At 37.1% G+C, this 20,725-nt stretch overlaps 6 protein-coding genes across 8 annotated transcripts; all 6 read left to right on the top strand.

Moving 5' to 3' along the window:
- LOC18780159 (tubulin beta chain) lies at window positions 3,344–5,864 on the top strand. The gene is made up of 3 exons (XM_007211567.2): window positions 3,344–4,210; window positions 4,535–4,804; window positions 4,984–5,864. The coding sequence occupies exons 1-3, from the start codon at window positions 3,817–3,819 to the stop codon at window positions 5,652–5,654; spliced, it is 1,335 nt and encodes a 444-aa protein (XP_007211629.1). The 5' UTR covers window positions 3,344–3,816; the 3' UTR covers window positions 5,655–5,864.
- LOC18779175 (putative germin-like protein 2-1) lies at window positions 10,225–10,993 on the top strand. The gene is made up of 2 exons (XM_007213349.1): window positions 10,225–10,336; window positions 10,458–10,993. Exons 1-2 carry the CDS (start codon window positions 10,225–10,227, stop codon window positions 10,991–10,993), a joined length of 648 nt encoding a protein of 215 aa, XP_007213411.1.
- LOC18780064 (putative germin-like protein 2-1) lies at window positions 12,583–13,379 on the top strand. The gene is made up of 2 exons (XM_007212363.2): window positions 12,583–12,715; window positions 12,844–13,379. The coding sequence occupies exons 1-2, from the start codon at window positions 12,604–12,606 to the stop codon at window positions 13,377–13,379; spliced, it is 648 nt and encodes a 215-aa protein (XP_007212425.1). The 5' UTR covers window positions 12,583–12,603.
- Window positions 15,345–16,113, top strand: LOC18779776 (putative germin-like protein 2-1). Of its 2 annotated transcripts, none has more exons than XM_007213254.1 (2): window positions 15,345–15,456; window positions 15,578–16,113. In XM_007213254.1, exons 1-2 carry the CDS (start codon window positions 15,345–15,347, stop codon window positions 16,111–16,113), a joined length of 648 nt encoding a protein of 215 aa, XP_007213316.1. The 2 variants fall into 2 exon arrangements, with proteins under 2 accessions (XP_007213316.1, XP_020418114.1); XM_020562525.1 differs by having other exon boundaries at window positions 15,345–15,459.
- LOC18780885 (putative germin-like protein 2-1) lies at window positions 17,434–18,587 on the top strand. The gene is made up of 2 exons (XM_007212964.2): window positions 17,434–17,707; window positions 17,819–18,587. The coding sequence occupies exons 1-2, from the start codon at window positions 17,596–17,598 to the stop codon at window positions 18,352–18,354; spliced, it is 648 nt and encodes a 215-aa protein (XP_007213026.1). The 5' UTR covers window positions 17,434–17,595; the 3' UTR covers window positions 18,355–18,587.
- LOC18779662 (putative germin-like protein 2-1) lies at window positions 19,488–20,693 on the top strand. Of its 2 annotated transcripts, none has more exons than XM_020562699.1 (2): window positions 19,488–19,605; window positions 19,733–20,693. In XM_020562699.1, the coding sequence occupies exons 1-2, from the start codon at window positions 19,491–19,493 to the stop codon at window positions 20,266–20,268; spliced, it is 651 nt and encodes a 216-aa protein (XP_020418288.1). In that variant the 5' UTR covers window positions 19,488–19,490; the 3' UTR covers window positions 20,269–20,693. The 2 variants fall into 2 exon arrangements, with proteins under 2 accessions (XP_020418288.1, XP_020418287.1); XM_020562698.1 differs by having other exon boundaries at window positions 19,491–19,602.

Genomic DNA, 20,725 nt, shown 5'->3' with positions numbered 1-20,725 from the left:
GCATGGATGTTAACTTTTTTTTTTTTTTTTTTTAAATACATCTCAACTTCAAAATATTAAATGAATTGAAATAGCACTTGAAATAGCAAAAGAAAAAGTATCTCTTGAAATCTCCCGTTGGCCAAGTGGCTAACAAGTGAAATTTGTAAATATCCCATCCCATTGAACTTCCTGCTTATTTTATTATTGTTATTTGTTTTGCTATCCAAGAGTGATCGACTTAACCTTTGTCCAATACGCAATTCCCATCTGGTGCTTAAAATGATAGAGCCCCAAAATTATAGAAAACCCTTTGATAGGTTGTTTGTTTAGATAAGAATTTGCTTGCCTTTTCTAAAACAAAAATAAATTATTAACAACAACAAAAAAAGTCATCACATCATATAAAACTGCCATGTGTAGGAACAAATTTCACCCCCAAAAAAAGCCAATTTTATCACCTTTCAGCCTTTCTCATATGTCCCCCACTCCACACTGAACACCACTTAATAACATTGTTGGGCTAGGTTAAGATATTTCTTAGATGGGACCCAATTACCATGTTGTGATTAGAGAAATTTAGAATCCAATGGTAGCCATGCTTATAAAAAGTAAAGGGACTAAAGTGATAATGGCCAACAGGATTTAGTCCAATAGAAAAAGAGCATTAATTTACAGAAAAGAGGTCTCAGGTTCGAACCTTTCGCATCTTAGTTGTATGTCTGTGTGTAAAAAATCTCACTCCCCTTTAGTTTAAAGTATCACGTGTACTAAAAAAGACTAAAATGAGAATTGAAAAATAAAATGAAACCTGGTCAATAATTAATCGTATAGATTCCATGCATTATTTACTAAAATAACGTAGTTTGTTACCATCAACTAAAGTATGACTACGATGGTTAGAAAACAAAACAAAAAATAAAAAGGGTATGTGGTTAGTGTGCATGTATATTCTTATGTTTTTTCACATAAAGCCCTCTTTCTGAAAGAGGGTTGATATTTCCTTGCACCAAAAAAAGCAAAAACAGCTCAATTGGTCTTAGCCTGTGATCGTGTAAAATGGGAAAATCTTACAAGTTTTGGTGGGATTCTAACTTTATCAAGTGCGTATTTGTTTATGCGTTTTGCATTAAACAACAGATTAAATTTCCAAGTTGAGGTTTTCTCATTGAACTTATGTGAAACGTGTGCTTAATTACCCGTTCAAAAATTTACACAAGGGAGAGCTTTGAGAGAATGTATACATAGACGCATCAAAAAAGAAAACGCACGTTGAATTAATGATGATGTTTGACTGCATTTTTGTGGTTTTTACTCATTTGGTCACATGCTTTTTGATTTGGGACAGCTTGTTACAACTAGTTTCCTTTTTTACCACTGCAAAGTACAAAACACAAAAGCAAAGTTGAAAGCGTGTAAATGAAACCGAGTTTGAAACTTTGAAAATAAAAACATACTAGAATGATGTTAGTTTTACATGCGTAGATAGGAGATGGGTTTGTCGCTTACCAACATGACCAAATTCAGATTGAGCTTGAATTAGGGGGCTCAATCCATATGAATTCAACTTGGATCTCCTTGAATTTAAGTTCAAAACTTCAATTAAGCAAGCTGAGTTAGCTTAGGTTATCCATCCAACCTGCCCGACTTGCATTTTTAGACAAGAGAATTTTCATGCAATAAGTATGTCATTGTAACAGTATCTCAAACTAATCACACAATGTAACGTGAAAAAATTAAAATGTATTATTAGGAATACTCCACAATGACATCTCGATATAGACACGTTTCTCTGCCTAAAGAGAGCTAGGTTGGTAATTTAGAAACTTTACACCACATAAATCTAACACAAAATCAACAAAAGGGTTGTACCACCTAACCATGAACTCCCTTTATGGAAATCAAGCTGGAAAGCACACTTCACGGTGCCATTCTACATGGGCCTCTCCATTTTGTACAACAAGCCTACAAGTGGAGATGAGCTAAGTTCCATATCAAGTGGGAAAAGATATTGACCATCTTCAAGTGAACAACAAAATCTCTTTTGTTTAACAATATCATACATACGCATTCACCATCTGACATCTGTATTCACAATGAGATTATAATTCCGGAAAAAAGAAAAAAAAAAAAGAAGCCAAAATTATAAAGTATGAAGCCCAAAACTTGTCAGACCCATCAAGCAACAATGATATGGGCCTATAGCCTAAGCCCAATATATTGAGCATACATAAACTCTATAGATTAATAAAGAGAGAAATCTAATAACTAGTAGGTCAATCAAGCTTTTAAAATTTCCACGTCAACAAACTTCAATTTGAAGAGTTTGATTTGCTACTAACTAAGAACGAGTATGAAAGATCGGGTGTCAATTTCATATTTTACACTTCAATTGCAATCCTATTAATTTTTCCTCATATATTGGTTATATTTCCCTATCGTGTTTGTATAAGAACAGAGTTATGAATAAGATTGATTGGATCCCATCATCCATTGTTACAATGGCATCCATCAATTCCAGAACTAAAGCAACTAAGCTGGAATGGACCCCCTCAAATGATGGCAACCCTTTGCGTTCATGCCATTGTGGCTAGATCTTTGAACAAATCCAATGTAAATTTTGAAAGGTATGTTGTGGAAAGTGTGTGGGTTAGAGTTTTAAGTAAAGCTCTTTGGTTGCAATAGATGCTTGATGTTTGAGCATAAAATTGGACATCTATGGTTTTTTTTTTAATATTATAAATATGGTTGGGTTTTAATCAAGGATAATCATGATATGATTCTCTCTATATGAATGATGTCTCTTTTAAGTTGTAAAAGATTGATTGGTTTTCTTTATAATGATGTAATAATTTGATTTTCAGATGGATGATGGCACTTTCATCTTTTATCATAACATTATAGAAATTCAATAAGCACAAATTACATACATAGATAATTAGTCTTCTAGTAAATCAAGATATTTGTTGAGCCGTCACTATAGAGGAAACAGGTTTCTCTCTCTTTAACATTTTGCACGTTAAAAAACTTAATATGCACTATCATTGTAGCTCTAAGTAATTACCAACCATCACGACAATAGAATAGGAAATTACTTCTCCTAATTTGATCAATAAGATTTCTTGAATAATATTTATTAAACCATTTTACTAATAACTTACATAACACGTAGGACATATCAAGTGAGCCACATAGAATAGAACATTTACAACATATTCTTACAAGATTATGTATTGTCATTTGTTTTCATTGTTTCATCATATAACCAAATTTGCAATGTAATTTTCAATTACATAATTCAAATCTTACACACATTTGCAATCAAAATAGAAAGCACCAACTATAGCATATTAGGTGGCTCTCCCAAAATTCAAAAGAGAAATAATTGAAATAGATAACCCAAAAAAGCCACGTATCAGCTTTTATGGCTTTTGCCCATTTTTGTTTTGCTTGAAGCAAAGGCAAAAATTTGGTGGGCAGTGGGCACTCCCTAATAATTCTACAAAAATTCCAGCAATTCAATTTATTTTTAATATAAAAAATAAAAAATAAAATCTTAATTTCACTATGTCGGAGACAACACATCACCCAAAATTAGAAATTCCGAAACCCCACAAAAAAAAAAAAACATACCAATAATAATGCACAAGCGATTTCCCCAAATACCCCCTACATAGTCCCCATATTTCCACGCCACCCACCCTTTAAAGTACAATCTAACGCCTCATTTCCCCACTACCCGCTCCTCTCCGTTCAATCGCGGCAAAACCAAACCCCGTCTCGTAATATTTTCCCTCCCATTTTCCCGGAAACCAAACAGAACTCAGACCCGCAAAAATGAGAGAAATTCTTCACATCCAGGGCGGCCAATGTGGGAACCAGATTGGGGCCAAGTTCTGGGAAGTGATCTGCGACGAGCACGGCATAGACAGCACCGGGAGGTACAACGGCGACTCTGAGCTCCAGCTAGAGAGAATCAATGTCTATTACAACGAGGCCAGTGGCGGAAGGTTCGTTCCACGGGCGGTCCTTATGGATCTGGAGCCTGGGACCATGGACTCGGTACGATCCGGCCCGTTTGGCCAGATATTCAGACCCGATAACTTCGTCTTCGGGCAGTCTGGGGCTGGAAACAACTGGGCTAAGGGGCATTATACGGAGGGTGCCGAACTTATTGATTCTGTGCTTGACGTGGTGCGCAAAGAGGCCGAGAACTGCGATTGCTTACAGGGTATGATGAAAATGTTTTCTGGTTTCTTTTGTATTTCGAAATTTAGTGGTTATTTGATTTTATTTTTGTGAGTGTGACTGCATATGATATTGTGGTGCCTAATTATGTCCCATGTTTTATTTGGGTTGGCTTGAATGTCTTTATAGCGCTTAATCATGGTTAATTTTTGGAAATTGTAGGCTTGTAGCAATAATAATTGTGATGTTGCAATTAAAAATGCTTAATTTGTCTGACCGGATTGTGCTTCTGTTTGGTTTAGAATTTGAATGGCTGATTTGGATGCTATGATTCAAAATTTTAATATTTCCATTTTGTTTTGAACAGGATTCCAAGTTTGTCATTCTTTGGGTGGTGGCACTGGCTCTGGCATGGGAACTCTTCTTATTTCCAAGATCAGGGAAGAGTACCCAGATCGGATGATGATGACATTTTCTGTTTTCCCATCTCCGAAGGTGTCGGATACAGTTGTTGAGCCATACAATGCTACCCTTTCCGTGCATCAGCTTGTCGAAAATGCCGATGAATGTATGGTTTTGGACAACGAGGCTCTGTATGACATCTGCTTCCGCACTCTCAAGCTTGCCACCCCTACTTGTAAGTCCATATCTATATATAGTAGCTGACAATGGTTATATAATAAATTAGTTTTCCTCAGAAATTGGCATCTTATAAAGAAACGATATAAATTGTGTGTGCACATACGAATCTTATGTGATAATTGGAAGAGATGCTATGTGATCCTTTTGACATATTTCTTTGCATTGTGATTGCAGTTGGTGACCTTAACCACCTCATCTCTGCCACCATGAGCGGTGTCACATGTTGTCTTCGGTTTCCTGGACAGTTGAACTCTGACCTTAGGAAGCTCGCAGTTAACCTTATCCCTTTCCCACGGCTGCACTTCTTTATGGTTGGGTTTGCTCCTCTAACTTCAAGAGGATCACAGCAGTACAGTGCTCTGACTGTGCCTGAATTGACCCAGCAGATGTGGGATGCCAAAAACATGATGTGCGCAGCTGACCCACGCCATGGACGTTACCTTACTGCTTCTGCCATGTTCCGTGGTAAGATGAGCACCAAGGAAGTTGATGAACAAATGATTAACGTCCAGAACAAGAACTCCTCATACTTTGTTGAGTGGATTCCCAATAATGTTAAGTCCAGTGTGTGTGACATTCCACCCAAGGGTCTGAAGATGGCGTCCACTTTTATGGGGAATTCGACTTCTATTCAGGAAATGTTCAGGAGGGTTAGCGAGCAGTTCACAGCTATGTTCAGGCGCAAGGCTTTCTTGCATTGGTACACTGGCGAGGGAATGGATGAGATGGAGTTCACCGAGGCCGAGAGTAACATGAATGATCTGGTGGCTGAGTACCAGCAATACCAGGATGCAACAGTGGAGGAGGAAGAGTACGAGGAGGAGGAAGAGGAGCTTGGTGCTTGATGTATCTTTGTAGTTTCTCAGTTTGTCTAAAAATTGGTATATTGTTGGCTTACTTTGAAAGGGTGATTGTCTGGTGCTCAGTCAATTTAGATTTGATATGATGTATGGATTGTGGGGGCTGAGGGTCCTTGTATAAGAGATGGGTTTTTGGTAACAGCGCTTTTGTGTTGGATTTGTGTAGTGCATATAATGAGAAGCTTATATTTCAATGATGGATTTTTCTGTCTTGTAACATATGGTTATTGTAATATCGATTCTCTTTTAAAGAGTTCTCTCTCTCTCTAAAGAGATTTTAAAGGAAGCCCCGTGACACCTATCTTTTCCTTTGCCCTATTATGAATGAGTTTGGTTTTGTTTTGATTTTAGGACGAGGGAAGTATATAAGAGAAAGAAGGGAGGAAGATGAGGGGGTTGGGGAAGAGACAATAGAAAATTTACAAATAATTGAAATTGTCTTTACATGTAATTTGTCTTTTTGGGTTAATTACTCAAATGGTCCTCAAATTTTTACCCGATTTATATTTTGGTCCCTCAATTAAATTATTCGTTCAAATGGTCCATCAACTTTATATTATTCGGTCCATTGGTGTTACATTTTGTCAATGTTGCTATTAAATGTAGGGATCTTCACTAATATACCCAAAATAGGAGCTGAAATTATAAAAAAACCCCACATGGAAAACACTTCATAAACACACCCAAAATCCATTTATTAAATAACAAATTAGTGTTGAAGTTCCAATAAATTACAGCACTGCCACTATCAAGCCCAACAGAAAAAAACTCAAAAAACACCCAAAACAAACCCAGCCCAAATTTATAAACAAGCCCAAACATTGTACCATCTCGTATTCCATAACTTTCGGCCCAAAAAAAAAAGTAAACCGTAAAAGTAAACCGTAACTTAACTGCCAGCACGCGCACCTTCATTTAAGCCACTGTAAATAAAGTTCCAATATAAATAAAGTTCCAATATAGGGTAATAACACTACTAGTTCTCTTTGAAATCCTATTTCTTGTGCTTTTCTACCACTGTCAAGTTCCAGTATATGGTAATAATACTGATTGTACACTGAAATCCTATTTCTAACGCATGTCTGCCACTGTAAATAAAGTTCCAATATAGGGTAATAACACTACTAGTTCTCTTTGAAATCCTATTTCTTGTGCTTTTCTACCACTGTCAAGTTCCAGTATATGGTAATAATACTGATTGTTCCCTAGGAAATCCTATTTCTAACGCATGTCTGCCACTGTAAATAAAGTTCCAATATAGGGTAATAACACTACTAGTTCTCTTTGAAATCCTATTTCTTGTGCATTTCTACCACTGTCAAGTTCCAGTATATGGTAATAATACTGATTGTTCCCTAGAAAATCCTATTTCTAACGCATGTCTGCCACTGCAAAGTTCCAATATAGGGTAATAACACTACTAGTTCTCTTTGAAATCCTATTTCTTGTGCATTTCTACCACTGTCAAGTTCCAGTATAGGGTATTAACATCGATACTTTACTGTCATACTATGTCATAACACTATCTTCCTAGTAAAAATTACGTTATGCATATCATAAACTTCAAGTGCATAGCTATATATAGAGCAAAATATAGAGCATGCTTTGTTACTGAAAATCTGTTAATACTATGTCATAGAAGTACACTGTTAATATTATGTCATAGAAGTGCACTGTTAATACTATGTCATAGAAATCATCTCAGTTGCAGGGTATGAACAGTATAACAACTGTTCATACCACTTACTGAAAATTAACAACTACGTCATTTCATTTGCATAATAGGTACGATAAAGAATCCAAACAATACCACATCAAAACCAAGTTAATACTAAATAGTGTTTTACACATTAAAATCACAAAAAACCTAGATAACTGAGAATCTAAATCCAAGAACAGTAATTATCAATTTTCTTTTCTTTTATTCAATTTTCTCAGTAACCAAACATTACATAGCATACACAGACAGAGCCAAACCAGTCAACAACAATGAGAAAAACAAGCATAATGAATTCTAAATCTCTAATTCCAAATATTATATCATTCTAAAATAGAAAAAGCAATACAGTGACTCATATTGACTAATTGAGTATTTTACGCTAAGAACTCATTCTAAAATTCTGACTACCACCAACTCTAGCATCGTCAGCGCTCCAAAGAATGAAGAATCAAATTGAATCACCATATCACCATTGCCAAAATCTCAATTGAATCATACACTAAGCAAACACATAAATTAACTACAACAAAAAATTATGAGAAATTAAAATTTTCACAGTAACCTCTAAGAGCTTTTGTGTATGAGAGACTGAGTAGTTCTTCAGAGAATCTCTCTCCTGGCGGCGTATCTATACTGAGATCGATGAATTTTATCCAACGATCAATCCAAGTACGATTCCTGCCTTCTTCGCCGAAGTCATTCCTCCAGAGAAGTTCTTAGTTCCGTCTCTGTCTGCATTGAGGTTGTTGTGGTTGACGTCGCTCGGATTCTACGAAACTGGAGAAGGAACTGGAGGTGTGTCGTAGGTCGATGGAGATTGAGATGGAGATGATTACGATAGCGTCGGAGATGAAGAAGGATGGTGCGTTCATTGGAGCGTCCGACGGAGATGGAGGAAGGGAAATCGAAGAAAGAGTTTTGGGCGAAGGTGAATCGGCGACGGGTTGTGGTGATGGAGTCGGCAAGGGCTGTGGTGGAGATGATGAAGATTAAATGGGAATTGGGCTAGGAGAAAAGCTAGAAGCAGAGCTCAATTGTTGAAGAAGAAGAAGAAAGTTCGAGATGTGTGTTGATGAAGATTAAGTAGATTAATGGATAAAGCAAAAGGGCAAAATAGTAATCCAACATAGCTGTTGAATTTAAGAAATCGACAGCTGTCAATTTTTGGGTTTATTTTGGGTGTGTTTATATATATTGAATGGTATAGGGTTTCTTTATAGAATTATGTCTAGAAATGGGTATTTCACTAATTTTGTATTAAAGGTAAGGGTAAAGCCGTCCATAATTGTCATATGTTTCCCAAATAGGTGATAAAGTGGTAATAAATAGGTGAGAAAATAGTGATACAGTGGTGATAAAAAGGTGATAGAAATTGCTGTTTGTATTTACCTTTTGTTTCTTGTTTTGTTTCATTTTCTTCTATTTTTCTTTACTCATTTCTAGTATCCTAATTGTATTTTACCATTGTCCTATTAAAATCTCTCTGCAATCCTGCACTATCTCCTTTGCAAATGCCAGACCCGTTAGATTTGAAGGGATGTGGATGCAGCATGGAAGTTTCAAAGATTTTGTGACGCAAAAATGGAGACAAACTCTTAGTTCTGCTCTTGATAAGTCATATGGGTTAATTGTTCCTCTAAAACAGTGGAACCAAAATATTTTTGGCCACTTGAAACGAAAGAAAGCTCTTATTCTAGCTAGATTGGCTGGTATATTAAAGACCAAATAGGTTTTTATCTCAATTGGAGGATTTCTTCCTACTAGATTATAATGCATTGCTTGATGTTGTATTAATAATTGGCAGGCACAAATTAATGTGCTAATCATCCAATTAAAAATACCTGCAAATGTACAAATCTATTGGAGTATAAATTTGTAAATACGAGATTGTTCCAACGAAGAACTGGAGGCTTATACAAAGTTCTAGTTTGAGTACGTAAAGAAAACTTATTTAACACAACGCAAAGGTAAAATACTAGAAATGAGTAAAGAAAAGTAGAAGAAATGAAACAAAACAAGAAACCAAAGGTATACACAAACAACAATTTCTATCACCCCTTTATTACTACTGTATTACCTATGTGTTACCACTTTATTACCTATGTATCACTACTTTATCACTTATGTATCACCACTTTATCACCTATTTGGCGAACATAGGACGGTTATGGACGGTTTTACCCTTACATTTGACGGCATCATTGACAGAATGTAATAGTAGGACCAACTAACTGAATACTATAGAGTTGATGGACCATTTGAACGACTAATTTAACTGAGGGACCAAAATGTAAATTGAGTATAAGTTTGAGGACCATTTGAGTAATTAACCCTTGTGTTTCTTTAGAAAAGTAAGCAATTTGTAGTTTCTTTCTTCCAATCCTTGCTGGGCAAAAACGTAACACTAAAAACGAACAGCAAATACACAAAACTAAAAACATTAGCAAAAGAAACTGAACAAGTCTGCTTAACTCAATCTCAAGAATAGGCGGAAGTAATTACTAAATTTTATGAGTATGCAAGCCTCCATTAACTTTGACTTGGCTATTCTTAATTTCTTCTCATAAACAGAGAGGGAATCATTTCAATGCCGGCACCGATGCCATTACCTGAACAAAACGAGGTAATAGATGACAAGCCTTTAGTTAAACAAATTGTCACACACGGTTACAAGCCTAGACTTTTTCTGTGCAGAGAAGAACACAAAAGATACGAGCTAGCTACTTCTCTCTATAAAAGTAGCAACATATGGTGATCTTTTTCCACAGTTCAAGTTTATCCTTCTTCACAAAGTGTAAGTGTGATAATCGAGAGCCAAAGAATTTCCAAATTAAAATGGCCTCTCAGTTTCTGTTATTGGCATTCCTTGCTATAACTTGTGCCATTGCTTCGGCATCTGACCCGAGTTCCCTTCAGGATTTCTGTGTGGCTGATTCAAAAGCCTCAGGTACCTAGCTAGCTAGAATCATATTCATATATTATCTATATTATGAAGATAATATCAATCAGCTAGCTGTAATTATATATGGTTTCTAATGTAATTTTCTCATGTTGATTGCAATTTGCAGTACTAGTGAATGGCTTTGTCTGCAAGGATTCTAAGCTTGTTGATGCCAATGACTTCTTCTTCAGTGGGCTTCACCTAGCAGGAAACACCTCGAATGCAGTTGGTTCACGCGTGACCCCTGTTAACGCAGTCCAAATTCCAGGACTTAATACTCTTGGCATCTCCATTGTGCGGATCGATTATGCCCCGTGGGGTATTAATCCTCCACACACACATCCACGAGCCACAGAAGTTTTGACAGTCCTGGAAGGGAGCCTCAAAGTTGGTTTTGTCACCTCCAACCCTGAAAACCACCTCATCACCAAGGTGCTTCGGAAGGGTGATGTGTTTGTGTTCCCAGTAGGCCTTGTGCATTTCCAACAGAATGTCGGATATGGTAATGCAGTTGCCATTGCAGCTCTCAACAGCCAAAATCCAGGTGTTATTACCGTTGCAAATGCAGTATTTGGATCAAAGCCGGACATCTCTGCTGATGTTCTTGCAAAGGCTTTCCAAGTGGATAAGAACAGAGTCTACAACTTCCAGTCAAAGTTTTAGATTCCAATTTGAAACCTCTGATTCAATCAAGAGGGACTAAAAAGGGTCATTTGAAGTGTGTATTGTAGTGTTTAGAGAATCGTTACGTTTCACTTAGGGGTGCAATCATGTTTGTCTTGTATTTTGTTCTTGTTATTTTAGGAACAAGGTCTGTTATTTTGTTTGATGCTGATACTTCATGAAGATAATTTGTTTGTGCTCATATACCAGTGTAATCAAAGTTTATCTATTATTTTGTTTCATTCTATTGGTTTGAGTGATAATCATGGACATTGATACTAACTTACCACACCCGGAGGTCATGCCATGAAAATAATTTTGTGTAGATTTGATTATTAATGTAATAATTTTACCAAGGACTTGTAAATTTCCATTTTTGCTGATAAGAAACCTCAGCGCCCTTCCTTCAAGAATTGGGTAAATTTCCATTTTTGCTGACAAGAAACCTCAGTGCTCTACTCTATAAATGAATGAAATCTGATGGTTTAAACTACAGCACATTGAGTTTTATACATAATAATATGGTGTAGCCTTGGGTTCGGCTCTCGAAGAATTGAGAGTTGAATCATAAACCTTGATCCCTAAATCAGCAGGAGATGGTATATTGAAGTATTGTTTAATGGCTTGTTTTTTTTTCTCTCTTCTCTCTGTTTTAGGGATCAAGTTTTAATGGCTTGTTTAGACTTGTAACTCATAACTTGGAAACTAAGGCATTGCTAAGACATGCATGGATGCGTCTATTTGGTTAGAGATGGTCCTGCAGCTTGGCTTAAATTAATGCATTTCTGATGTCTCATGTACAATCATGTACAAGCTTAGTTCTCCATTACTGGAAGATGCATGATTTTATTTTTCAAAAAGAAATAGTATGGTAATTTAAGTAATAGGTGGTTAACCTTTTTTTTATTATTATAAATAAAGTTTCATACTTTTATGTGGAAACTACACCAAATTGAATAAGTCCACATCTGCTCTCCAGACATAATATATCCTTGTTCAAGTCAAGTCAAAGCAAGGCAACTGGCTTTCAAACCAATTTTGCATGAAACAAAAAGAAACATCCAATAGATTATCTGGTGCTTCCCAGCTGCATATATAATATTACCAACTGTGTAGTATATAACTATAACATAAATTCTGAATGACAATAAATCTATTCATAGCAGAAAAAGCAGAGAAATAGGTGCCGAGAGTTTTATAAAATTTATTCTAGAAGCCATTTTAAATTTGTGAGTGAAAAATGATACGGCCTCCATCAAATATGACCAGGCTAAAGATTCTTGTCACACAGAGAAAGGAACCCTTCCTCAATGGCAGCAGGCCAAGCACCAATGCCGGCACCAGAAAATTAAGGTGATCAGATAAGCGATGACATGCAGCTTTCTATGAAAAACTTGTACTGTAGGGTTAAAAAATAAAGACTTTTTCAGAGCACAGGACAGCAAAAAACACGTAAGAAGAGATCCCTCCCTCTATAAAAGCAGAGACAGATATGGTTTCAATCCACAACTCAAGTTTATACACATCCTTACATAGTTTTGCTCCATCTCTCCGCTTCCTGCCTTGAATCTTTGATATATAGTGTGACATTAAGATAGAGAGAATTTCCAATGGCCTCCAAGTTTCTCTTGCTAGCATTGCTTGCCATAACTTCCTCCATTGCTTTTGCATCTGACCCGAGTTCTCTTCAGGATTTCTGCGTGGCTGACGCAATGAACTCAGGTAACTAGAATAATATTTTCATACATTTCTGCTTGTATTTGTCGAAAACATACATCCATAATATGATCAAATAGTCAACTATATCTGTGTCTAATGTGTCTAATGTAATTTTCTCATCATGAATTCAGTACTTGTGAATGGTCTTGTCTGCAAGGATCCCAAGCTTGCTGAAGCCAATGACTTCTTCTTCAGTGGGCTTCACCTAGCAGGCAACACATCAAATGCAGTTGGTTCGCGTGTGACCCCTGTCAACGTAGCCCAAATTGCAGGGCTTAACGCTCTTGGTATCTCCATTGCGCGTATCGACTATGCGCCATGGGGTATTAACCCTCCCCACACACATCCTCGAGCTAGTGAAATCTTGACAGTCCTGGAAGGGAGCCTCAAAGTGGGTTTTGTCACTTCCAACCCTGAAAACCGTCTCATCTCCAAGGTACTTGAGAAGGGTGATGTGTTTGTGTTCCCTGTCGGTCTCGTGCATTTCCAACAAAATGTGGGATATGGTAATGCAGTTGCCATTGCAGCTCTCAGCAGCCAAAATCCAGGTGTCATTACCATTGCAAATGCAGTATTTGGATCAAAGCCCGACATCTCTGCTGATATTCTTGCAAAGGCTTTCCAAGTGGAGAAGAACACAGTCTACAATTTGCAGTCGAAGTTTTAGAGTCCCATTTGGAACCTCTATAGTTCACTGAAAAGGGACGTAAAATTCATTTGAAGTGTGTATTGTAGTGTTTAGAAAATTGTTTGTTACAGTTTATTTCACGTTGCAGTCGTGTTGGTTTGTCATTGTGTCTGGTTCAGAATCATTTGTTTGTGCTCACTTAGAAATGTACTCGAGTTGATTTGTTATTTGTTTGATTCTATTGCTCCAAGAAATAAAAATTATGGAAGTTTGCTACCATATCTAGAGGCCATGGTTGAAGTACAGTAAATGAAATTTAGCCAGCTAGCAAACGTCCATGCATATCTAACATCTCATGAACAATTGGAAAGAGGTTAGGAAAAAACTTTTTAGATTCCTGCCATGCCATAAAGGAGAATAGAATTTCTGCTGAATGGAAAAGTGAAGTAACAAGCCTAAAATCAAACAATGAGAGCAATTGGGAATCACGAAGTTAGAAACTAAGCTAGGTAACTGGTAGGTTGACGGATCATGAAAATGCCTCCAGCTATGGGACTGCAAGATAAGGCGGCGACAAAGTGGTTCGTTGTTAATTAAACACTTTTACTAATGAAATTCTGTTTTGTTGTGTCAGAATATACCTGAAGAGATGATATGGTGAATTCTTCTCTATGGATCATTAGCCAACAAAAAATAAAATCATGATGGTATTTTATGTAAAAAATGTGGTCAATAAAAGAATTTGTCATTTAAACTCTCCTTTTGAAATAACTTCAGCAAACTTTTGGCCGCTTGCTAAATTCTTTGTCCGTTTGGGTTAAGGGTGGATTTGGACTTGGGATCATAAATCCAAATCCAATTGTTCGGTTGTGTATCAATTGACTGGATTTGGATTTAGGCCAAATCCTCATAGAATTTTAAATACGTTTTAAAACTAGTTATTTGACAAATCCTCAGCTCATCTCGACTCACCGATTCTCTCTTTGTAACCCTTCAAATTACATTCAATTGTGTAAAAAGATTTGCATGGTTGTCTGATGCAAATGTTGACAGATTTGCATTCTGGGATGAACTTCACTATTATTGGTCATGCATGCATATTTACCTTCTTTTGTGCCTATATAGTTCAAGGTACCAGGCCTACTCTTTTCAAAATTCTTGTTCTTTTAGCGATCATTTAGTTTGTTTATAAAGAATGATTAGCTACTCAACAAAATTAATTGGAACAAGGGAAAGCTTTCTCAGGCTTTGATGGTTTAATATGATAGAGGATTTCGGAAATCCTCGAGATAAAGCAATTTGGTGGAGCTGATTGCAATCGTGTTATTATAATGGCGTGATTTCCGAAATCCCCTGTCTATCATAAATCATAAAATAATATTTAATGATACAGCAGTTTAACATATTTTTAAAGGTTTCTTACTTTTGTGCGCAAAACTACACCAAATTGAAAACGTCCACGTCTGCTCCAGACATTATATATCCTTGTTTAAGTCAGAGCAAGGCAACTGGCTTTCAAACCAAATTTGCATGATACAAAAAGAAACCTCCAATATAAATTGTCAACAATATTCTATTCAACAAAATGAAATGCAGAACTGCAAAGACCAAAAGCAGGACTGCTAATTCACCGTGCGTCATGCCTTTGATACAGCCTCTCCATCAAATCTGACCCGGCTAAAGATTTGGCAGCAGGCGAAGCACCAATGCCGGCACCTGAAAATTAAAGTGATCAGATAAGCAATGACAAGCAGCTTTCTATGAAAATTTGTACTACAAGGACAAAAATGAAGACTGGACATTTTCAAAGCATAGGACAGCAACAAACACGTAGAGAAGAGATCCCTCCCTCTATAAAAGCAGAGACAGAGATATGGTGTCAACCCACAACTCAGGTTTATATATATCATTGCTTACAAAGTTTAAGCAAAGTTGGTCCATCTCTCTGTTTACTGCCTTGAATCTTTGATATATAGTGTGACATTAAGATAGAGAGAATTTCCCATGGCCTCTAAGTTTCTCTTGTTGGCATTGCTCGCCATAACTTCTTCCATTGCTTCGGCATCTGACCCGAGTTCTCTTCAGGATTTCTGCGTGGCTGACGCAAAGAACTCAGGTAGCTAGAATCACAATTTCATATATTTTTTGTTGTATTTCTGCAAAACAAATACATGCATACTATGATAAAATGGTAAACTATATCCGTGTCTAATGTAATTTTCTCATCATGATTACAGTACTTGTGAATGGTCTTGTCTGCAAGGATCCTAAGCTTGTTGAAGCCAATGACTTCTTCTTCAGTGGGCTTCATCTAGCAGGCAACACATCAAATGCAGTTGGTTCGAGTGTGACCCCTGTCAACGTAGCCCAAATTGCAGGACTTAATGCTTTTGGTATCTCTGTTGCCCGTATCGACTATGCACCATGGGGTATTAACCCTCCCCACACACATCCTCGAGCGAGTGAAATTTTGACAGTCCTGGAAGGGAGACTCAAAGTGGGTTTTGTCACTTCCAACCCCGAAAACCGTCTCATCACCAAGGTACTTGAGAAGGGTGATGTGTTTGTGTTCCCTGTTGGTCTCGTGCATTTCCAACAAAATGTGGGATATGGCAATGCAATTGCCATTGCAGCTCTCAGCAGCCAAAATCCAGGTGTCATTACCATTGCAAATGCAGTATTTGGATCAAAGCCCGACATCTCTGCTGATATTCTTGCAAAGGCTTTCCAAGTGGAGAAGAACACAGTCTACAATTTCCAGTCGAAGTTTTAGAGTCCCATTTGGAACCTTCACTGAAAAGGGACCGACAATTCATTTGAAGTGTGTAATGTAGTGTTAAGAAAATTGTTACAGTTTATTTCTCGTTGCAGTCTTGTTGGTCTACCATAAATTTCGTCCGATTCAGAATCATTTGTTTATGCTCACTTAGAAATGTACTCAAGTTTATTTGCTATTTGTTTGATTCTACTGCTCCAAGAAATAAAATTATTATTTAAGTTTGCTATCATATATGGAGGCCATGGTTAAAGTACTGGAAAACAATTTTAGCCAGCTAGCAAACGTCCATGCAATCTCATGAACAACTGACAAGAGGTTAGGAAATTTTATTTATTTATTTGTAGAATTCTTGCCTTGCCTTAAAAGATTTAAGGGCTTAAACCAATCAGTTAAAGCAAGAATGATGATCCAGATAGCAAAAGACCAATGCAGTTAAAGGAGAATATAAATTCTGCTGAACGGAAGATTGATGTAACAAGGGTAAAATAAAACAATGAGAGCAATTGGGAATCCTGAAGATTAGAAACTAAGCTATAGGTAACTGTTAGGTTGACTGATCATGAAAATGCCTCCAGCTATGAGCACTGCAAGATAAGGTGGTTCGCTGCTAAACACTTTCAGTAATGAAATCCTGTTAGTTGTGGTTTCAGAAGATACCTGTAGAGATGATATGGTGATTTCTTCTCTGTGAATCATTAGCAAAAACTACTCGCTGATGGTATTTTACGTAGAAAATGTGGCCACGAAAAGAATTTGTGGCTAAAACTCCATGATGGAAGCAACCATTTTGAAATATCTTAAGCAAACTGTTGGTGGCTTGCTAAATTCCTTAATTTTTTTTCTCTTTATCTTCCAACAAGGTAAGTGACCCTTCACGTTACACTCAATTGTGCAAAGGATTTGCATGGTTGTCTGATGGAATCGAAGAATAATTTACATAGAAAGAATTTCCTTTGTTATCGTTCGTAGTTTTTCATATATGAAAGAAACTTCTAGATTGATAAAATATCTCAAGACAGAGTTTGACAAAATCAAGTATTGTATAAATATAAAGGCATATATAAGTTAGCTTCATAATGACCTGTTCAACTGAAGAAGTCTCCTGAAGCTCATCCAGTTAAGAATAGGGCCAAAATTTCCACTATAAAATAATAAGATAGCCTCCGTTCATTAACTTTGACCTGGCTAGCTATTCTTATCATACATACACAGAAAGGAACCATTTAAAGGCCGGCATCTGAGATTTGAGTCAGGTAATTGATGACAAGCTTTCAGTACAGAACAAATTCACATACGCGGATACAAAGACTAATAGACATTTTCGGTGCATATAGGACAACCCACAAGCTCGAGCTCCCTCTCTATAAAAGCTGCAGCGGCGTATGTTCTCAATCCACAATTCAAGTTTATACTTGCTTCCAAAGTTTACTGTCTTGACAGTGTGACAATATAGAGCCAAAGAATTTCCAAATTCCAATGGCCTCTCAGCTTCTGTTGTTGGCTTTCCTTGCCATAACTTCTTCCATTGCTTTGGCATCTGACCCAAGTTCTCTTCAAGATTTCTGCGTGGCTGATCCGAAAACCTCAGGTAGCTAGCTAGCTAGAATCATATTCATATGTACATATATACGAGGATAATGTCAATCAGCTAGTGGAATTTTTTTATGTTTCTAATGGAATTTTCTCATCATGATTTCAGTACTTGTGAATGGTGTTGTCTGCAAGGATTCCAAACTTGTTGATGTCAATGACTTCTTCTTCAGTGGGCTTCACCTAGCAGGAAACACATCAAACGCAGTTGGCTCAAGCGTGACCTCTGTTAATGTAGCTCAAATAGCAGGACTTAATACTCTTAGCATCTCCATTGCGCGAATCGACTACGCACCATGGGGAATTAATCCTCCCCACACGCATCCTCGAGCAAGCGAAATCTTAACAGTCCTGGAAGGGAGCCTCAAAGTGGGTTTTGTCACCTCCAACCCTGAAAACCGCCACATCACCAAGGTGCTTCAGAAGGGTGATGTGTTTGTGTTCCCAGTAGGCCTTGTGCATTACCAACAAAATGTCGGATATGGTAATGCAGTTGCTATCGCAGCTCTCAGCAGCCAAAATCCAGGTGTCATTACCATAGCAAATGCGGTATTTGGATCAAAGCCGGACATCTCTGCTGATATTGTTGCAAAGGCTTTCCAAGTGGATAAGAATGCAGTCTACAATTTCCAGTCCAAGTTTTAGAGTCCAATTTGGAACCTTATTCAATGAAAAGGGACTTAGAATTAATCTGAAGTGTGTAATGTAGTGTTAGAAAATTTGGACAGTTTATTTTTCATTGCAATCATGTTGTTGGTCAATTATTTTGTTTGATTCAGAAGGTAATTCGTTTATGCTCACTTGATATGTTATCAAGTTGATCTGTTGTTGTTTATGTTTGATTCTTTTGCTCCAAGAAAGAATAATAGTTGTCGAAGTTTGCTACCAATCGTGAAGTCCTGCCATGACATAGAGTTTGAAGTAAAAGTGTGTTTTGAGTTTTGGAAACTGTTTCTATAGTATTTTTCATCACCGGTGATTTAAAAATTGCTATCTTGGGAGCTCTTTTGCATGGCTTAAAAGATTTAGACTGAAAACCAAGATAACCAAGCAACAAAAAACGATGATCTTGAAATCGAAGGACCAATGCAACAACAGTAACACAAAGTTTGTTCTGTGCCAAAGAAAAAAACCTAAATTTGTTAAAACATAAAAACTGAGTCAAAAAACGAGTCCACATCTCTGAATAAAAAATGAGTTGACATTTATGTCTGGTTGTTTTGCACAATATTAAAGAAGCCCAAACCGGCTTTCTATTTAAATTTGCTTAAAGAAACCTTCAATATTAAATGCTGTCTGCATTCTAAGTTAACTAATAAACAAGAAAATGGTGAAGATCAAAACCATGACTCCTTTTAATACTCCGAAGGTTCCAGCTGCATGCATTCTCTAAGTACATAGCAAGTACGTGGAACAATTAATTACTTGTACATAGAATCTGAATGACATAAATCTATGCATTATAAACAGAACAGCAAAAGAGGTAAGGACGTAGGAAGATTTTATAATCTGCATGCCAACTGCCAAGTGCTAACTTTGCAGTTCAAGATTTGTGAGTAATATATTCTTTATCATATATTCAGGAAAAAAAACCATTTCAGTGCCGGCACCTAAAGATAAAGGGAGGTAAGTGATGACAAGCTTTCAATGATCACACACAAAGACTAGAAAATTTAACCCTCTTAATCTCTATAAAATCAGAGACATGTAGAGGTCTCAATCCACAATTCTTTCAAGTTTATTCTTACAAAAGTTTAAGAGGTCTTGTTGAATTATTTCCAATGGCCTCCCAGTTTCTATTTTGGGCATTCATTGCCATAACTTGTTCCATTGCTTTGGCAACTGATCCAAGTTCTCTTCAGGATTTCTGCGTGGCTGACCCAGTAAGATCAGGTAGCTATATATCATTACATATGTTACTGTATTTCCCAAAAAGGACTTCATATCAATCAGTCAGCTAGTGGTAAACTGGTTATTATATATATGTTTCTAATGTAGTTTTCTCATGATCATATGATTTCAGTACCAGTGAATGGCCTCGTTTGCAAGGACCCCAAGTTTGTTGAAGCCAATGACTTCTCCTTCAGTGGCCTTCACCTAGCAGGCAACACATCAAACACAGTCGGTTCACATGTGACCCCAGTCAATGTAGCCCAAATTGCAGGACTTAACACTCTTGGCATCTCCATTGCTCGTATTGATTATGCACCGTGGGGTGTTAATTCTCCACACACACATCCTAGAGCCAGTGAAGTCTTGACAGTTCTTGAAGGGAGCCTCCAAGTAGGCTTTATCACCTCCCACCCCGAAAACCGTCTCATCACCAAGATACTTCATGTGGGTGATGTGTTTGTGTTCCCAGTAGGCCTTTTGCATTTCCAGCGCAATATTGGATATGGTAATGCAGTTGCCATTGCAGCTCTCAGCAGCCAAAATCCTGGTGTTATTACCATTGCAAATGCAGTGTTCGGATCGAATCCTGACATCTCTAGTGATGTTCTTACAAGGGCTTTCCAAGTGGACAAGGACACAATTTACAATTTCCAGTCAAGGTTTTAGACTCCAAGATGGAATCTGCTCTATTGAAGTCAAAAGGGACTGAGAGTTTATTTGAGAGTGTCTAACGTGTTTTTTTTTTTTTTTTAATTATAAAGAAAACGTACGGTTCGTGTTTATTGTCAATAAGCAATCTAAACCAAGTTGATATATATATATGTTTTCTTGTTTTTATTATTTTGCTTGCTTTGTTTAGCCCTTTGCTGTGGGGTGATCTGCTCTGTTTTGGCCTGGTTGCTCTTTGGGCCCGGCTTTGCTTCATTTAGGTTAACTTTGTTCATTTTTTTATAGCTCAATATACAACACCAAACCAAGCTCCACCAGAGATCTTTTGTTTCCACAACCTCTCATTATAGCATTTCCGTGATCAAGTAGCCAAAGGCTTTTTCGTGTGACAAAATAAGTAGATTCTCACACAACAAATAAACCACATGGAGAACAGATATCCCTGTTTTTATCT

This window comes from Prunus persica, chromosome G4 (genome assembly GCF_000346465.2).
Source record: "Prunus persica cultivar Lovell chromosome G4, Prunus_persica_NCBIv2, whole genome shotgun sequence".
NCBI classification, from domain to species: Eukaryota; Viridiplantae; Streptophyta; class Magnoliopsida; order Rosales; family Rosaceae; genus Prunus; species Prunus persica.
This window is presented reverse-complemented; position numbering and strand designations above follow the sequence as displayed.